Source organism: Pseudopodoces humilis, chromosome 4, assembly GCF_049639895.1.
Source record: "Pseudopodoces humilis isolate 2021_Gansu_Grassland_sample_001 chromosome 4, ASM4963989v1, whole genome shotgun sequence".
NCBI lineage: Eukaryota > Metazoa > Chordata > Aves > Passeriformes > Paridae > Pseudopodoces > Pseudopodoces humilis.
Genome location: NC_142203.1, coordinates 70,389,949 through 70,406,195, shown reverse-complemented (window position 1 = coordinate 70,406,195; position 16,247 = coordinate 70,389,949). Strand labels below are relative to the sequence as shown.

The window sequence follows — 16,247 nt, the reverse complement described above, 5'->3', positions numbered from 1 at the left end:
GCAGAAATACCTCCTGCATGAACTGCAGGGTTAGGAACAGTGGCTGGAGCAGGTAACCAAGTGGCAGAAGAGCAGGGACTGAGGAATTTCTCAATTCCTGAAGGGCAATACAGCACCTCTCTTTCCTGGGAGAGAATGGAGTGATTCTGCACCACTCCAGGTAAAGCTCAATAGAGTTCAGGCAGCAGTGCAGGAGTTCTCAGGTGTGGGACCTGAAGCAGATCCAGAAGGACCCACAAAGTCTTCATTGCTGCTCCTCTCTGTGCAGCTATTTTTTTTCCCTTTTTATTTTTTTCCCATTCACCAGTCTGCCTCAATAACTCAGAAAGTAAAAATTTCCAACAGCATCCTCCACAAGAAAAGCCTTACCACCCTCTGCAATTACAATCTGAGGGCCTGATTCCACAGTCTCCTCCAAGCTGACAAAACAGTCAGGGCAGCCCTTCCAGCTCTAGTCTGGGAGCAAAAGAACAAGAAAAACTTAAGCACATGTATCTCTGTGTGTGCTAAAATCCCTTCACAGTCCAGAGTTACTCCTGTCAAAAGGACACCATTGCTCTGAGTGACATGACTCACATCCTCAGCTCATCAGCTCCTGGAGGCAGTTCTGGTGACAATGGGAAGGAAGATTATGTGTACTTTTGGTGTTGTCTACAGAAGCCGTCTGACTGAATGCACAAAAAAATGGACAAAATTTTGGGATCTCTGTCATTTACACCAGTTTCCACTCATTCTGCTACCTCAAAACTTAATGTAAGCAGTTAAGAGAAAGCAGTAGGAGGGACCCCATTAGCATCTTGGGTATTAAACAAGATAAATGCCTGCTATTCCCTTTATTCCCACCTTTATCCAGCTCCACTGATCCATCAGGACCCTCAGCACAGGGGTGAATTTCACCCGACAAGAGTGAAGCCTTTGACATGACAGCAGCACCACAGCCAAAAATCCTGCTCTAAATGAAATTGGTGACTGGAACTGGGAAGCTTTTGTATATTTGCTAATCAGCATCTTCTTTTTAGAGGCAGAAAGTACAAAAGAATCTCTGCAAATAATTAAACACCCTAATTCTGGATTATCTCTGATTAATGAAGAGGAAGACACAGTATCTCAGGAGCCCGGGAATGCTGGGCTGGGATTATGTCATAATTGATCCCTATTGTTTCCAGCTGAAGTTTATCTATCTCATTTTCTCATGATTGTCTCCTCTCAGCTCCTTATAAATTAGATCCAACTATTAGCAATAATCATTGGGCCTTTCCTGAAATACAGCCTGAGCGCAGTGCTGAGAACAAAGTGAACAGCCCTCAAAGTGAACTGCAAGATATTTTATATATGAACATTATTTTTAGAAGGGTCTATCACTGCTTTCTTCAATCTATCAGCCTCAAGTGATGATTTTAGGGACCTTTGTGGTTCATTCTTCTACTTTGCAAGTTGTATTGCTTAATTTTTCACCCTGCACTGTAGGGATCCAAAAGGGTATGAAGACCTTCTAAAGATGCTGCAAAGGGGGCTGAAGGAGAGCATCCCACTGTCAGGACTGGCATCCTGTGCCCTGCAATCTGCACCTCTTCAGGGAAACCGAGAGGACTGCAAATTGATTAAAAGCTCAAAAGTCATTGGTAGTAATAGAAGGGGATGGAAGCCAAAACTTCTCAGATCTCTCCCAATCTGTTCCAAAAACCGCCTTAGCATATGGAAATTACCCTTCTTGTCTCTGAGTCAGTTTGCTTGTAGCTGGGAGTGTTGGCAATACTTTCCCCACCCTAGAAGTGCATGTAACCCTTTGAAGTGTTGATCATTTTTGCACTCCAGCACATATCCATAAATGCACCTCTCTGCCCTTAAACCTTACATAAGAGTTCGGTGTGAGATTCCCCACACAGCAATACAGGCCAGAGAAACACTGCCCACATTTCCCTAATGTCCAGAAGAGAGAACACCTACACAGGCACTGACTTTGCAGCTATGAAAAACTAAGATTCAAGCTTTAGTGGTGGCAGGATGGTAATCAACACATGGATACCACTCCCACCCCTGCTACTTCACCAGAAGGTGTCTCATGCTTTGCCAGACCTAAGTGGCTTGGAGCCAAGACAAGCTCTGGGCAGTCTGTCACAGAGCTCTAGCAAGCAGTGATATCATAAGGTACCTTGTGGGTCTGGAGTAACTTGAATGCCTTCTGTACATTTGTCCTGGGGTATCAAGTATGTGCATCTTTCCAATAGCTTGCATACACTTCCACATTGTTTCTCACAACCTCAGAGGAAGAACATTCAGCATTAAGTCTAATACAAATAAAAGAAACAGCTCTTTCACCCAGTAAATTGTAAAACTCTGCAAGATTCTGCCATGGAAAGCTGTGGAGGTCAAAACATGACTAGATTCAAGATGTGCTTGCTAAGTTTGTGTCTGTCAGTACTTATTACAAGCAATGTGGGAATTCTGGAAGCAGCTTAGCCTTAAGAGGCCCTCACGCTGCTGATGTCTGGACTCTGGAAAAGGTCCAGGACACTTTTTTTTGTTATACTTTCTTCACAACCACATTATTGGTCAGTTCTGAGGACAGGATACTCAGCTAAGATGAAATTTTGTGGTATCTATGCAAACTTTCTGACACTCTTCTTTTTCCTCTTGCAGGGTGTGCATTTGTGAAATACTCTTCACATGCAGAGGCCCAAGCTGCCATCAATGCCTTGCATGGCAGCCAGACAATGCCGGTGAGTAGCTCTGTAACACAAGCAGGTGAGAATCAGGCCAGCTCTGGCTGCCCTGTGGCCTGATTGAGAATGAGAAATTATTTATCTGTGCTCTGCAACCCGTCATCCAGGAAGGCCAAGGGCCTTTGGTGTGCTTAACTCATCAGAGGAAAGGTGGGGATGACACTCATTCCTCCCAGGCACAGAACACCAGTGGTTTCTGTGTTCTGTCACCAGCAGTTTTCATGACCTGAAAAAAAGACATACAGTTCACACTTGCCAAAAACTTTGGGTCAGACTCACCATGAGCACAACCTTTCAAGTTTCAGAGGGATGAATCAAGTAGAAACTCGTGTCTAAGAGTTTCTTCATTTTCCCTCCTCAGAGAGTCCCTGTCTCTAGGCAAAGCATAAAGAACTTTTTGCCAGCACTCAGCAGAAAGAATTATGTTCATATCAAGGTAGTAGGAGCGAGAGACAAATCACAGCAGTGATGGGTGCCTTTCGCTGTTTACCACAAAAGTACCAACCTAGGCATAGGTCTGGTCTCCTACATCTGCTTTTGAAAGTGTGTCAGACCAATTACTGGATCTTCCTGAAAATATAAGTGGCATCATTCCACTTGCACAAATTTCTAGTCGTATGGGGTTTTAAGTGTGATTGTTCAATAAAATAGAATTGGGGTTGCATTTTCTATGCAAATAAATATTTGTTCACCAACATGAGACAGAGAAGAATGTAAGACATTCCACTGTCAGTAGGAGAAGAAAATCTGGTACAACTTGTTTTGGTTTATTATAATAGTGTATTATTTTTATTACTAATTATTCACAGTGTAAATCATGGAAAGCTAAGAAGCATGCTGACAACTTGGAAAGGATACAAGAAAGCTCAATTAAAAATATTTGAGAGTGCAAAATCTCCCTTTCAATAAAAGACTCTAATGTAAATTCATGAATTTATCCAAATAAGTTTAAAGTGGCACCAACAGATTTTCTCTAGATCTTTGCAGGGATGAAAATGGAAAATTCTTTACAAGCAAAAAGGTTTCTAAAACTAGCAAACCATCAAGATCTCACTTTTTGGAACCCCATCTTAGACAAATCAGTTTAAAAATGGTACATGTTTACCAGTGATGGTACCAAAAAAATTCTCCTCAAAGATGGGGTCTCCGTTTTGTGAAATATTTAAATATTTTTAAGAGTCTCTTCCTAAAAGGCTCCTTCTAGCAAAGCAAGATATTGGGCCTGATGCTGACATCCTATACTGATATATTATGGTCATTTTTCCTGAGACAGAGGTATTTTGAGTGACCTTCTTTAAAACTTTGACCCAAAGTGATAGTGTCTATAAGCTGACATCAGGAATTTCAATTCAGCAGGGTGTGGTAAAAAGGTTTAGTAAAAAGTCAGTCCTCACGCCAAAAACCCTGCAAATTCCTGTGACAAAAGCAAGAGAAAGACATGAGAAAATAGACAAAACCCAAGGAGAGTTAAAGATTTTATCTAGATCTAGTATACCCAATATCATTATTCTTCCCCAGACCTTTCTCTTCCTACTTTCAGAACACTTTGGATTACAAAAACATACTCATCTCACAACCACCTGGAAACAACTTATGACTCCATCCTGGTGGTATTACCTGAGCTTAGGATATACAAAACACCTGAGAATTTGGCCACTTCATGGCTCAATATTATGGGACCATTTGTCCTCTTGACTGATCTGAATCAAACACCTTCTATAGAAATATTCTTTAATAACAAGACCTGGGAATCTGAAAAAGCAACACAATTTATCCTTTACTAGATGTCCATCCCAGACTAAGAATCAAGTTTCCATGGCTTCACAAGTTTCCATGGATGGAGAGAATCTCACAGTACATATTCACAGTTCACAGAAAAAGCAAGGAGGAAATTAATTTCCTCCTCTTCATAACAAGCTAAGTTTCATGGCATTGCTTTGTGTCTCCCATGAGCTACAAGCAGGCACAACACTGCAACCAAGCCTCCAGAGATCCATGAGGTCCTCAGAGTGACCAACACTCAATGAAGATGTGGAGCACAACAGGTTTTTCCCACAGTGGCTCAAAATTTCTGAGGCTCTTTGAATGAGATAGGCCAAATCCTGCCAGGATCTTTGTGCCCGTTCTTGTTTTCATGGGACTTCGTGGTGTGCAGCGTTGTTCAGGACTTACTTGGACGTTCACAGGGAAATGCAGCCACCTCGTGGTGAGATGCCGACGCAGCCCATCGTGCTTGGGAAGGAGGGGGGCATTTCTTCCACCTTTCTTTAGCCCCCCTTCCATTTCTCTTGCCACTAGGACTGGCCTCCTTTGTCCGGCTGCGATGCCTACTCAACGCTGTTCCTGTGGTTCAGCCAATTTCAGCATCTCTTGGTTTGTCCTGCTGTACCACCAGCAGGGCATCCATCATCATTCTTGTCAGGTCTCGAGCCATTCGTTCCTGCAGCAGACTCCTGTTTCTCCACAGCTGTCAGGATTATTGCTCTACTGTGACTTCCTGTTCACACAACATATGTTGCCTAATAGTTTCAAAAGGCAACTTTCTTTTATGAAAGTTCCTTTCTTTTTTTTTCTTTTTTTTCTTTTTAATTAACCTTACCTTGGACAAGTGCCTGACCATCAGCCATTACAAGCCATTTCTCTATGCAAGGAGCTTGTTTCTCCTAAGGGTCCATCAAGTCTAAATCTTTCTAATTTTTACACAATCAGTTTCCTTTAGAAATAGGCTTCCCAAAATCCCCTACTTTTGAGCAGGTGCAAAGTTCCTTCTATACCTTCCTGTCAAGAGAGCTTCCTTTTTGTCTTTTTAGATCATATTTTCTATCATTTCATCACCTTCATGAGAGTGTTTTTACTGGATCTCTGTACTATCCTTTAAAAGAGATCATAATATTCATGTATTTTTGCTTGTATTTATATTTACAGCAATTATATGTCTTGTACCTATAGCTTTTATTACTCCATCCCCTCCTGTCTCTGTTTCCTACCCATATGGGGACATAAACAGGTCTCTTCCTTCCTTCATTCTCTTCTCTTCCACATCTAAGCCTTGTCCCTAACAGCCTTTTCCACCAACACATATTCAGCTGCTATTGCTGTAGTGACAGCTTGCAGATCTAATTTCTCTGCTTCAGGACTGACTTATGTCCAACCCAAAATCTTGGTCTGTCTTTCCAGCATCTCCTGGTGGATGTTTAGCTGTCAGAACAAGCTCAGTATGTATAAAACTGAGCTCTTGAACTTTTCCACCCAAAATCTGTCTTTTCTGTCCATTCTCAATCACTGTGGACAATATTATCGTTCTACCTGTCAGTCATGCTCCTTCCTAGGCACCATCCTCAGCTTGGTTTTCCCCTTCTCCCCGTGTCTTCATATCTGAGCAACAGCCAAATGTTGAAGAGTCATTCTGCAGAAGACATCTTACAAATCTAAGCTGTGGCCTTGTCCATCCACCCACACAGAACAAACTCTTCCCAAAACTTCATTGAACTATCACAGAATGGTTTGGATTGAAAGGGACCTTAAAGATCATCTACATGACCCTTAGCAGAAGTAGAGACACTTTCAACTGGACCAGGTTGGTCAAGGCCTTATCCAAGCAGGCCTTGGTAACTCCCAGGGATGGAGTGCTCACAGCTTCTCTGGGCAACAGGTTCCACTGCCTCTCTCCCTTCACAGTAACAAATTTCTTCCTAATAGCTGATCTAAGCCTGCCCTCCTTCAGTCTGAAGTCATTCCCCTCTGTACTGTCACTCCCTTCCCTTGTCAAAAGCCCCTCCTCATCTCCCTTGCAGCCCTTTAGGCATGGGAAGGTGCTACAAGGTCTCCTCAAAGCCTTCTCTTCTCTAACCTGAGCAACACTGGCTGTCTCCACCTGTCTTCACAGGAGAAGTGCCCCAGCCCTCTGAGCACCTTTGTGGTCTTCTCTGGACTCAATCCAACAGGTCCATGTCTTTCTTATGTGTGGGGTCCCAGAGCTGGATGCAGCACTGCAGAAGGGGTCTCCAAGGGAGTGGAGGAGAGGGGCAGAATCACATGCATTTAGGTCACAGCAGTTATTATCCTACTCAGAAGCTACACAGGGTTAAAAATAGAGTATTTTTTCACCCTTTTCACCATCTCACCCACTGTGGCGACTCAAAATTTCTTTGGTTATGAATTAATTCCTGGAAGGGGTAGAATGGTACTGCTACTGTGTACATTTCCTGCACAGGGGTGAGAAGAGGTGAAGAGTGTGATGTGCTTGACTTATCTTTAACAGCCCGCAAGTTTGTGACCTATTCTAAATATCTCCTAGAATTCCTGCAGAAATGGGAGAGAGACATTTCCAGAGATTTGTACATTCTTCATTTTTTCTGTGCTAGGATCTGCAATATCACCTTCTGGGCATGCCTGTCCCGTTATAATGGATAACTCAATAACAGACTTAGACTGAATACCTGAGGTGGGACTCATTTAACCTAATCTGAGACACCCAGAAGTTAAGAAACTCTTGTCTGAGGTTGTCATCTAAGTTTCTCTTATAATCAACAGAGGGAAATAGATACCGCTAGAGAAATTTTATTTTACAGAAATATATTTTGAAACCTCTCAAGCTAATAGGCAAGCCCAAACAGAAGTTTCTTTTTAGCTAATTTTAGGCTTCAATTAGCTGTGGTACTCCAGCTCCAAAATAGTGGTTCTTCATCCAAAGTGCAACTTAGAAAGGCAAAAGGATCAATACTGCTTAAAAACTAAAGATAAAACCAGTGCAGTTAAAAGTGAATACTTCACGTCCAATGCAGGGAGACATGAAATCTGTCCTGGATGTCTGTTGTCCAGATAAAGCAATTTGGGATTCAGAAACCAGGCATCCTGCAGCAGCCCCCTGCCTCCTGTTCCATTAGACGTGCTGTGAACTTGCTTAACACACTAATTGTCAGCACTGTTTCAGATGGAATCCTTGGTTTTGTGAAAAGGCAAAATGTGAGACTTGGATACAAGCACTGAACAGACATCTGTCTTTCAGAGGAAGATTCTGTTGAACTTTGAAAAAACCAGTAGTATTGCAATGCACAACTTTGTTAATTTGGGGCTTTTATTTAAATATTTTTCCATGCAGCTCTTATCAACACAAATGACAAAACCAAATTCACATCTCTGTCCAGGAACCACCTATATCAAATTATGCAATTATTGTTCAGTGTTGTTAGATGACGTACGGATTAGATCTCTAGTTGTTGTACTTTACACTTTTTATTAAGCAAGAAATATGAATGGCATAACACCTTGAATGAGGTTGATCTTGAGCCTCTGTCCATGATGTTCTTTGTAAGTCCACACATAGTACACAAAAGTTCCCAGCCAAACATGGGTAACAGTGTTACCCATGAAAGAATTGTCTTTTTTCCTGAGACAATGTACTGTCTATCCCCTCATACAATAGGAGATTTCTTTTTCCATTATCGAAGCTAAATAATTTTGTCACCTCTTTAGTTTATCAGGTAAGAATGACTTAAACATGAGATTATCAAAAACTACCCAAGGAATCATAGAATCACAGAATTGTTCAGGTAAGAAGGAACTCTAAAGATCATCTAGTTCCAACACCCTGGCATGGGCAGGGATGCCAGGTATTAAACCAGGACTTAAAACTTGTCCTGTGCAGCGGCCTCTTTCAAACTAATGACAAACAAGGCACTGGTTCTCATCTTCCTGGCTTTGGATGCTCAGGCACCCCACCAAGGAAACCACCCCTAGCTCCCACTAATGAGTGCTGCAGTTTCTGCTGCGCATTCCCGCGGTGCAGCTACGACTTTGCAAAGCTCTGTGCCTTCAGACACAGCCCCACTGTGGAAACCAGCTGAGCAGCTGTGCTCACCCCCCACTAACACAGCAGAGGAATATTTAGGTGAATTAGGGGCGGAGGGGAAAGCAGTGCAGAGTCTGCAGAAGGAGCTCTGAGCAGGTGGAGGAAAGGAGGGAAATGGGCCTTTGTGGGCACGATGAAGCTGCAGCCTGGGTGCTGCGCTCATGGAGTGGTGGGGGAGCAGATTTTGCAGGAGCAGGCTGCACCAAAGCACTGAGTCAGCAGGAACTCCCTGGAAGGAGCAGCCTTGTGGCTCCGGTGAGTGGGGGGCCACAATGCCGTAGATCAGCTGAGGTATTTTTAACAATTATTTTGATATAAACAGCTCTGAACTTGAGGAGCTCCATGTAAATGGGAAGCAGTGGGGCTTGTAATTAGATTTGTGTACACTTTCATAAATTGCTGGAAAACATCAAAGCCGTGATAGAAGGCTGTGGTGCACTTTATTTCCTTCTTCTGTTCTTCTGTTAATTGAATGGTTGATGTGTGGATAGGAAGCGTTGGCTTCGCAGAGTACTATTTACAGACCCGCTGACAGCTGCACTGTGAAAATTAACAGGAACAGAGCAGCCTCTGTCACAGCTCTTCCCATGAGGGACTTGCTTCAAATTAGATCATTTCTTTCATAGGAGAAACTTTCCTCATCGCTCCTCCCTTCTTCACAAATATGCACACACATCCAGCTGCACACTCCCCTTCTCCCCTCAGGCTCATGGCAGCCTTTAGTGCTCAGAAGGGTTTGTCATTTCCACAGAGTTGAGGTAGTTAGGCTGCTGTTTAAAACCTGTAATGTATTCCATTTCCAGCAAGAAACATTCTTCAGGAAGTCATCCAAATCTGTGAGCAGGGTGCATGGAGTCACAGCTTCATGTTTGCAGGCCTAACATTAACTAGAACATTCTTTTCATCCTTCCAGAAACTCTAGTAGGCATACTCTCAGACTACTACTGTTGGAAATGTGGTTACTGTTGTTTCTAGAGAAAATTGCTGTGTGCTAAACACCATAAAAACCTCTGACAGGACAGCTCCTATACTCAGCAGTTTGCTAACTAAAGACAGGGTTAACCTGGCTGGATGAATTACTTCAAAGTGTCAGTCAAAGTATAAAACTTCAAGGTCATCTACACTTTTGTTACAGTTGATGGAGAGGGTCTAGGACCTGAAAGAGACTCTCCTGAGTAGATGAGGGTTTAAAATTGATGCCCAAAATGCCTGCAATTTGATCATCTGAATGTCTCTAATAGAAAAGACATTAAGAGAGAAGCAAAAGCAACAATACCACAATGTATGGGATTGAACCAGTCTTTTACATATGTAATCTATATATTTAGCCTGTTCTCAGCCAAGAGACAGCAGTTCTTGTTCCTGGCTCCAGCAGAGAATTAATAACCAGTGAACACCTGAGAATCTAAATCTTAATATTTATTGATATCTGGGAAATACAGAACTAAGAATATCTTTAAAGATATCCTTGAAGCCTTCAGTTTACCCCTTCACTTCCCAAAAATGTCTTCAAAACATTTCAGTAACATACACAGAACCATAGACAAACCCACAGAATAAACAGATAACAATTAAACAGACTGTCAGGCTGTCAACAGACAAACTCAAGCTGTCAGGGTAATAGAATCACATCATCACAGAATCATCAAAGCTGGAAGAGACCTTTAAGTCCAACTATCAACCCAGCACCACCTTTGTAACTTCTAAACCACATCATTCAGATCCAGATGCTTCTAAAGCACCTCCAGGGATGGTGACTCCACCGGGGCAACCTGTTCCAATGCCTGACAACCCTAACAGTGACTTTTTTCTAATATCTAGTCTGGATGTCTCCTGTCTCAGCTAAAGGCCATTTCCTCTCATCTTCCACTCAGGAATAGTGGGAAAGACCAGTCCCCACCACTCTATAACCTCATTTCAGGTAGTCATAGAGAGCCGTAAGTTCTCCCCTTGAGCCTCTTCTTCTTGAAACTAAAACAGGAAATGGAAAATCCATTAGACTTTTCTTTTACATAACCATAGAAACATAAAGAGGAGTTTTTCAGAGGTAATCCAGGCTGAAAGTTGATGAAACTCTAGCAACTAAGTGTCCTTCATGACTCATACCTGAGTTTGACTGAAAGTTAGTTGCCCAAAGTCACAAAGTCTAGGGCAGAGTGAGGTATCATCACTGCCAGTCCACCTGTGCAAATTAATGCAGAAGGCTGACGCCTGGTTTTACACAATTGGTGTTAGAGAAGCTGGTGGGTGAAAATGGAGATGTCGACTGACCCTTTTTTTTTTTCTCTTTTCTGTTGATCTTGAACTCTGTAAAGAACACACATTCCTTGCAATGTCTTTGTGCAACACAAAGGCTGACTTGTTTAACTCACAGCAAAGCACAGCACATCCATTCCTTCTACTAAAAAATAGGAATCCCTTAGGAACCCATTAATAAGTCACCAGCATCAGGCCTGGCCCTCTTTCCAGTAATGAATGATTTTTTGAATATGCTACTTAAACACAATTTATAAAGGTGTGTGTTGTCATTTAGGATGAAAAAAGCAGTGGACATGCAATACCTACATATTAGTTTGCAGCCATTTCTACAACCAAGTCCAGTGACTCTTGATAGCTCATCTTTGCTTTCCATTGGGTAGTGGGCTCTGGATGGAGTGGAACAACACCCATAGACCCCATCTCACTACCTCCACCAAGACTGCTGATTCCACAAGCTTTGGGAGAGCAGTTTCCCACTGTTGCTATAATTTCCCTTAATTATTCCTATAAAAAGTAAAATTGTAAGACTGTGTTCCCTGCCTCTCCCATAGTTTCATAAATTAACTAATTAATCATGTTTCTGGGTCCCAGAACAGAGATCCAGGCAGCCTGGCTGCCTGACACAGGTTGTGAATCATGCTGCCACCAAAGATGGCCTTCACTTCTCTGGTTACATCTCCAAAACCACAAAGTCATCCAGCAGGATATTGAAGTGATTTGTGGAACATGACAGACATCACAGGACATCTTTCTTGGGCTCCTCTGCTCCCTCTGTCCCACAGCATTCACCTCCTCCAAACGGGATACAGGAAATAACTGCTTGTGAGCCACGTTACCTCACTGTGGGGAAAAAAATATTGAATTGGCACACACCCATCCCTTCACAGGTACAAAGGGAGCTGGGTATTAAATCAGCAGCTGTGGATGTGGCCATGGGAAAGTGGGAACAGGATCATGCTACTGCTGAGAGTTGCCCAGGTCCTGGTGGTAGCAGCAGCCCCTGCAATTCTTGCTCCACTCAACTCTTGTCTAATCTGTGTGAAATTAGAACTTGAGGGACTAAAATAATTCACAAGCAATGACCTTCCTCCCAGGAAGAGTTACAGATAAGCCTCCAGCCTGGGAGACATGAAACAATCCCTGCCTGCCAAGGGAGTTCCTGCCCTACTGGAGGTAGCTCCACTGGGCATCACCACCTTCCTCTAATAAGGATTAAAGATGTCAGCATTGTCTTTTCCTCTTCTGCTTGCTTTGGGGGCATTTCTTTCTTCCTCCTTTTCTCTTCCCGTATCTTTTGATCTAAACCTCATTTATATCAGTGGGAACTTCCTACATAGCTAAGTAGGCTCTGGATCAGCTTTAAATCACTCTGGATGCTTCTCATTTTTTCCCTTTAATTCACTCCTTCCCAGCCTTGCTCAGGTGTGTGGTCAGGACTGATAACACCCATTCTTGTGAGGAAAACAGAAAGATCTTAGTAAGTGGTAGAATTCCATCCCTATCCAAAACATGGCATTAGCCATGCAATAGTTATTATCCAAATGGGTTTTGCAAAGTTCAAAATTAATTTTTAGAGGACAAAAACATCCTCAAAGAATCAAAACAATGACTTTCAAATAAGGCTCTCAGTTGAAGCTCACACAAATTCATGAATGTGAAGCATCCTACCAGACACCAAAGTCTCTGCCTCAGATGTCCACTGGCAAGTGAAATGACATAGAAGAGCATGCTTGACTTCCCATTCCAAAGGTGTGTCTGGTTGGTGCTCACAGTGATAGTGGTTGTGAAGGTGGCATGTGTCAGTCTTAGTGGAGTGGAATGCAGCAAGGGCAGATCCTTCAACATAAACCAACTTCTTATTTCACCAAAACCCAGGAGAGCTTCACTGAATTTACACCTTTCATAGCTTCAGCTGACCATCTGTTTCTCTGTATTAAAGTTAGGGTGACACCTCCCTGAAAGCAGAATATTTTCTCAATTAGCATGGAATTATAGGAAAGTTTGGGTTAGAAGCAACCTTTAAAGTTTTTCTGGTCCAGCCCATGGCTGGCCAGTGCTTGTAGCTGCAAAAATTCAAATCTTTTACTCTCGGTTGAGCAACACGGTTTACACCATGATAGCCTGGAGTTTTGCAGCATGACCCAGCAGGGATCTGGGAGACACAGTCATGTGCAGCCTGTTGGCAATGCAGTGACATGGAAATGTTCTTTTATGTCATCTGAACAGCTGAAATGTATCTGCCCAGCTTGCCAGCTCTTCCTCAGCATCTCTTCTTTTATTCCCAAGCCATCATAAACTGTTCATGTCCTCTTCCTGTGCTACCAAAGAGGTGAGGAGCTCTTGTGAGCAGAGTCCTGAAGAATCAGAATCTCCATACCTTGTTGAGATGCTGCTTTGCTTTGGCAATAATCAATTCACTTTATGATCCTGGAATAATTCTACTTCTCTTATTTTGATCCTCAGTTGTTTAACTGAAAGGAAAGATCATTCAAAGGGCACTAGACTGCAACTACTAAATGTGGTCTTAATAGTAATAAGTAATAATAACTTTTTTTCTTCTTTCTTTTCTTTTTTTTCTTTTTTTTTATGTAAGGATATTTTATGGGGAAGTCTATTTTTAGTTCATATGGAACTAAACATACTTAATCTTACCATGTTGCTCTTATTAGAAAGGTGAAATATACAACATTTTCTTTTGGATTCTGTATTTTATGTTTTTTTTTTTTCAAATAGACAAAAAAAAAATATATTATTTACTGCTTTCACAGTCCTAAATATCAGGAAAGACTTTCTAGTCTGTTGGTGTAAGAATACCTCCCACTTTATTATGCCTTAAGGAAGGTGGATGATTTTGTGAGGACTTTTATCATTCATGGACTGAGCTGAAAAATGTAGAAGTGCTTGAAGAACTCTGCTTTTAGGTTTTTCAGATATCTGGCTTTGATTCGAGAGGCATACTAACACCTGGGTTATATATTGAGTTTTTCCTAATTAGAATTGGGTACAGTGACACCAGGACTCAATGATTTTGTTGCCCTGTGGAAAGCAATAACTTTAGCTCTGAGAGACACCTGGTAAGTAGTGTATGGGCAAATAAAACCTAAATCAAGCTACCACTCCAAATAAATTAACAGCTCCGGAGACCTGTGAAAGGAAGTACCTGCAGCAACTCTCTCTGCTTAGACATTGCATGAAGAATCTTCTCTACTGAGGGAGCAGCATTATCAAAGGGTCCATCACTACAGTCCTGGATGAATGCCTCCTTTCCTCTCTCCATCTCTGTCACTCTCAAGAGTGTCTAAGCCAGCTCCCAGGACTGTACAGTGGAAATAGCTCCTAGTGACTGCTGTCCTACTCATCTTTCTGATGAGACATGAAATTGAAGCCCTGAGTGCAGAAAAATAACATATTTCACAAGATGGGAGGGATGCTAGTTCTGGTCTTTTGGTCACCTTCCAACCTGGGTAATTACATTTCTGCCTAGCTGAAATTCCCACTGCTCTACAGTTTAATTGGACAGTAGTTTCTTTTTTGCCTGTCTAAAATCCCAGGTTGGGGTCAAACCCCACCATCTAATTCAGCAGCCCTCTTTTCAACAGAGCTGCATAGGCAGTTCCAAAAAAATTCCAAATTTGTTTTCAAACTTAGGGGACATCATGCCAAATGGCCTGAGATGACAGAGCCCAAAGCAAATAAATCCTCCTTCGGCTTTTGGGCCTTAACGTCAAGGATCATGGAAATATTACCCTGAATGTCTTGCTGAAGGTCAGCATCCTCCCAGCTCTACTTCGTAGTCATGAGGGGAGTGCTAAGACAAAATTTTCACCAAAAGCAAACCCATTTCTGTGGTGACACTTAGGAATACAGTCATTGCCCATAAGAGGAGCATCCAGCAGCACCTACTCATTTAAGCATCTTTGTGTTCATGGCTGACATTTTGGAAGGTATTTTGTAGGATCTGCACATTCAGATTTCTTATACTCAAGAGCTTTAGTCACTGGAACTTTAATGCAACAATTTTCTTTTAAATATTTTTTACCCAGAACTTTTACCTGGCTCCATTTGAGCTAACGAAGTTGTAAAGGTCTACCTACATAAGACATCCTTATGTTAAAGTACTTAAATGTATATTTGCCTCCAGCAGGAGATTCACTAAGCTTAAAGTGAAACACAATTTAATGACTTTGGCAAATTAGGCTCAGATTCATCAGTTTTGAAGGAAAAAGGTGTCTAACCATCTGTGGAGATTAGTAACCTACTGAATCAGAGCAGATTTATAGGGCTGGCTGGAAATGAAAATTCAGGCATATATTCAAGGCCAGACCTTCACAGAACTTTTGCTAAGAATATTGCTAGAATATTCCAGGGAGAAGCAATTGGACACCTGAGTTAGTAGACAGGGATGAGAAGCAGAACAGCTCCCCTGTAATCCAAGCAGAAGCAGTAAGAGACTTTCTGAGCCACCTAGGTGCTCACAAGTCTCTGGGACCAGATGGGATCCATCCTAAAGTGATGAGGGAGGCAGAAGAGCTCACCCAGCCACTCTCCATCATTTATCATCAGTCCTGGCTCACTGGGGAGATCCCAGATGACTGGAGGTGCCAATGTGACATGCATCCATCAGAAAGTCTGGAAGAAGGGTCTAGGAAAACACAGGCCTGCCAGCCTGACCTTGGTCCCCAGTGAGGTTATGGATCAGATCATCTTGAGTGCCATCACATGGCACCTACAAGACGGCCAAGGGATGAGACCCAGCCAGCACAGGTTTAGGGGGCACAGGTCCTGTCTGACCAAGATGATCTCCTCTGATGACCAGATGGCCCGTCTGGTGGATGAGAAGAAGGCTGTGGATGTTGTCTGTTTGGACTTCAGCAAGGCCTTTGGCACCGTCTCCCACAGCATCCTCCTGGAAAAGCTGCAGCCCTTGGCTTGGACAGGAGCACTCTGGGTTAGGAACTGGCTGGAGGCCGGGCCCAGAGAGTGGTGGTGAACAGTGCTGCATCCAGCTGGGGCCCTGTGACCAGTGGTGTCCCTCAGGGGTCTGTGCTGGGGCCAGTCCTGTTTTATTAATGATCTGGATAAGGGGGTTGTGTCCACCATCAGCAAATGTGCAGGTGACACCAAGTTCTGGAGGTGTGTAGAAGGGTAGGAGTGCTCTTCAGAGGGACCTCAACAGGCTGGATAGATGGGCTGAATCCAGCAATGGATTGAGTCCTGAGTCCTGCACTTTGGATATAACATCCCCCTGCAGGCTGGAGACAGTCGCTGGAGAGCAGCCAGGCAGAAAGGGATGTGGGGGTGCTGGTTGACAGCTAACTGAACATGAGCCAGCAGTGTGCCCAGGTGGCCAAGAAGGCCAGTGGTATCTTGGCCTGTATCAGGAATGGTGTGGCCAGCAGGACCAGGGAAGTCAT

At 42.9% G+C, this 16,247-nt stretch overlaps 1 protein-coding gene across 9 annotated transcripts in view; it reads left to right on the top strand.

Annotated features, from left to right (window-relative positions):
• The window catches only part of CELF4 (CUGBP Elav-like family member 4), a 694,539-nt gene that overhangs the window by 593,622 nt on the left and 84,670 nt on the right, over positions 1 to 16,247 (top strand). For all 9 annotated transcript variants that reach the window (XM_088054586.1, XM_088054584.1, XM_088054582.1 and 6 more), the window contains exon 5: positions 2,641 to 2,720. In XM_088054586.1, the coding sequence (XP_087910712.1) occupies positions 2,641 to 2,720 (80 nt within the window). The remainder of the gene's footprint in view (positions 1 to 2,640; positions 2,721 to 16,247) is intronic.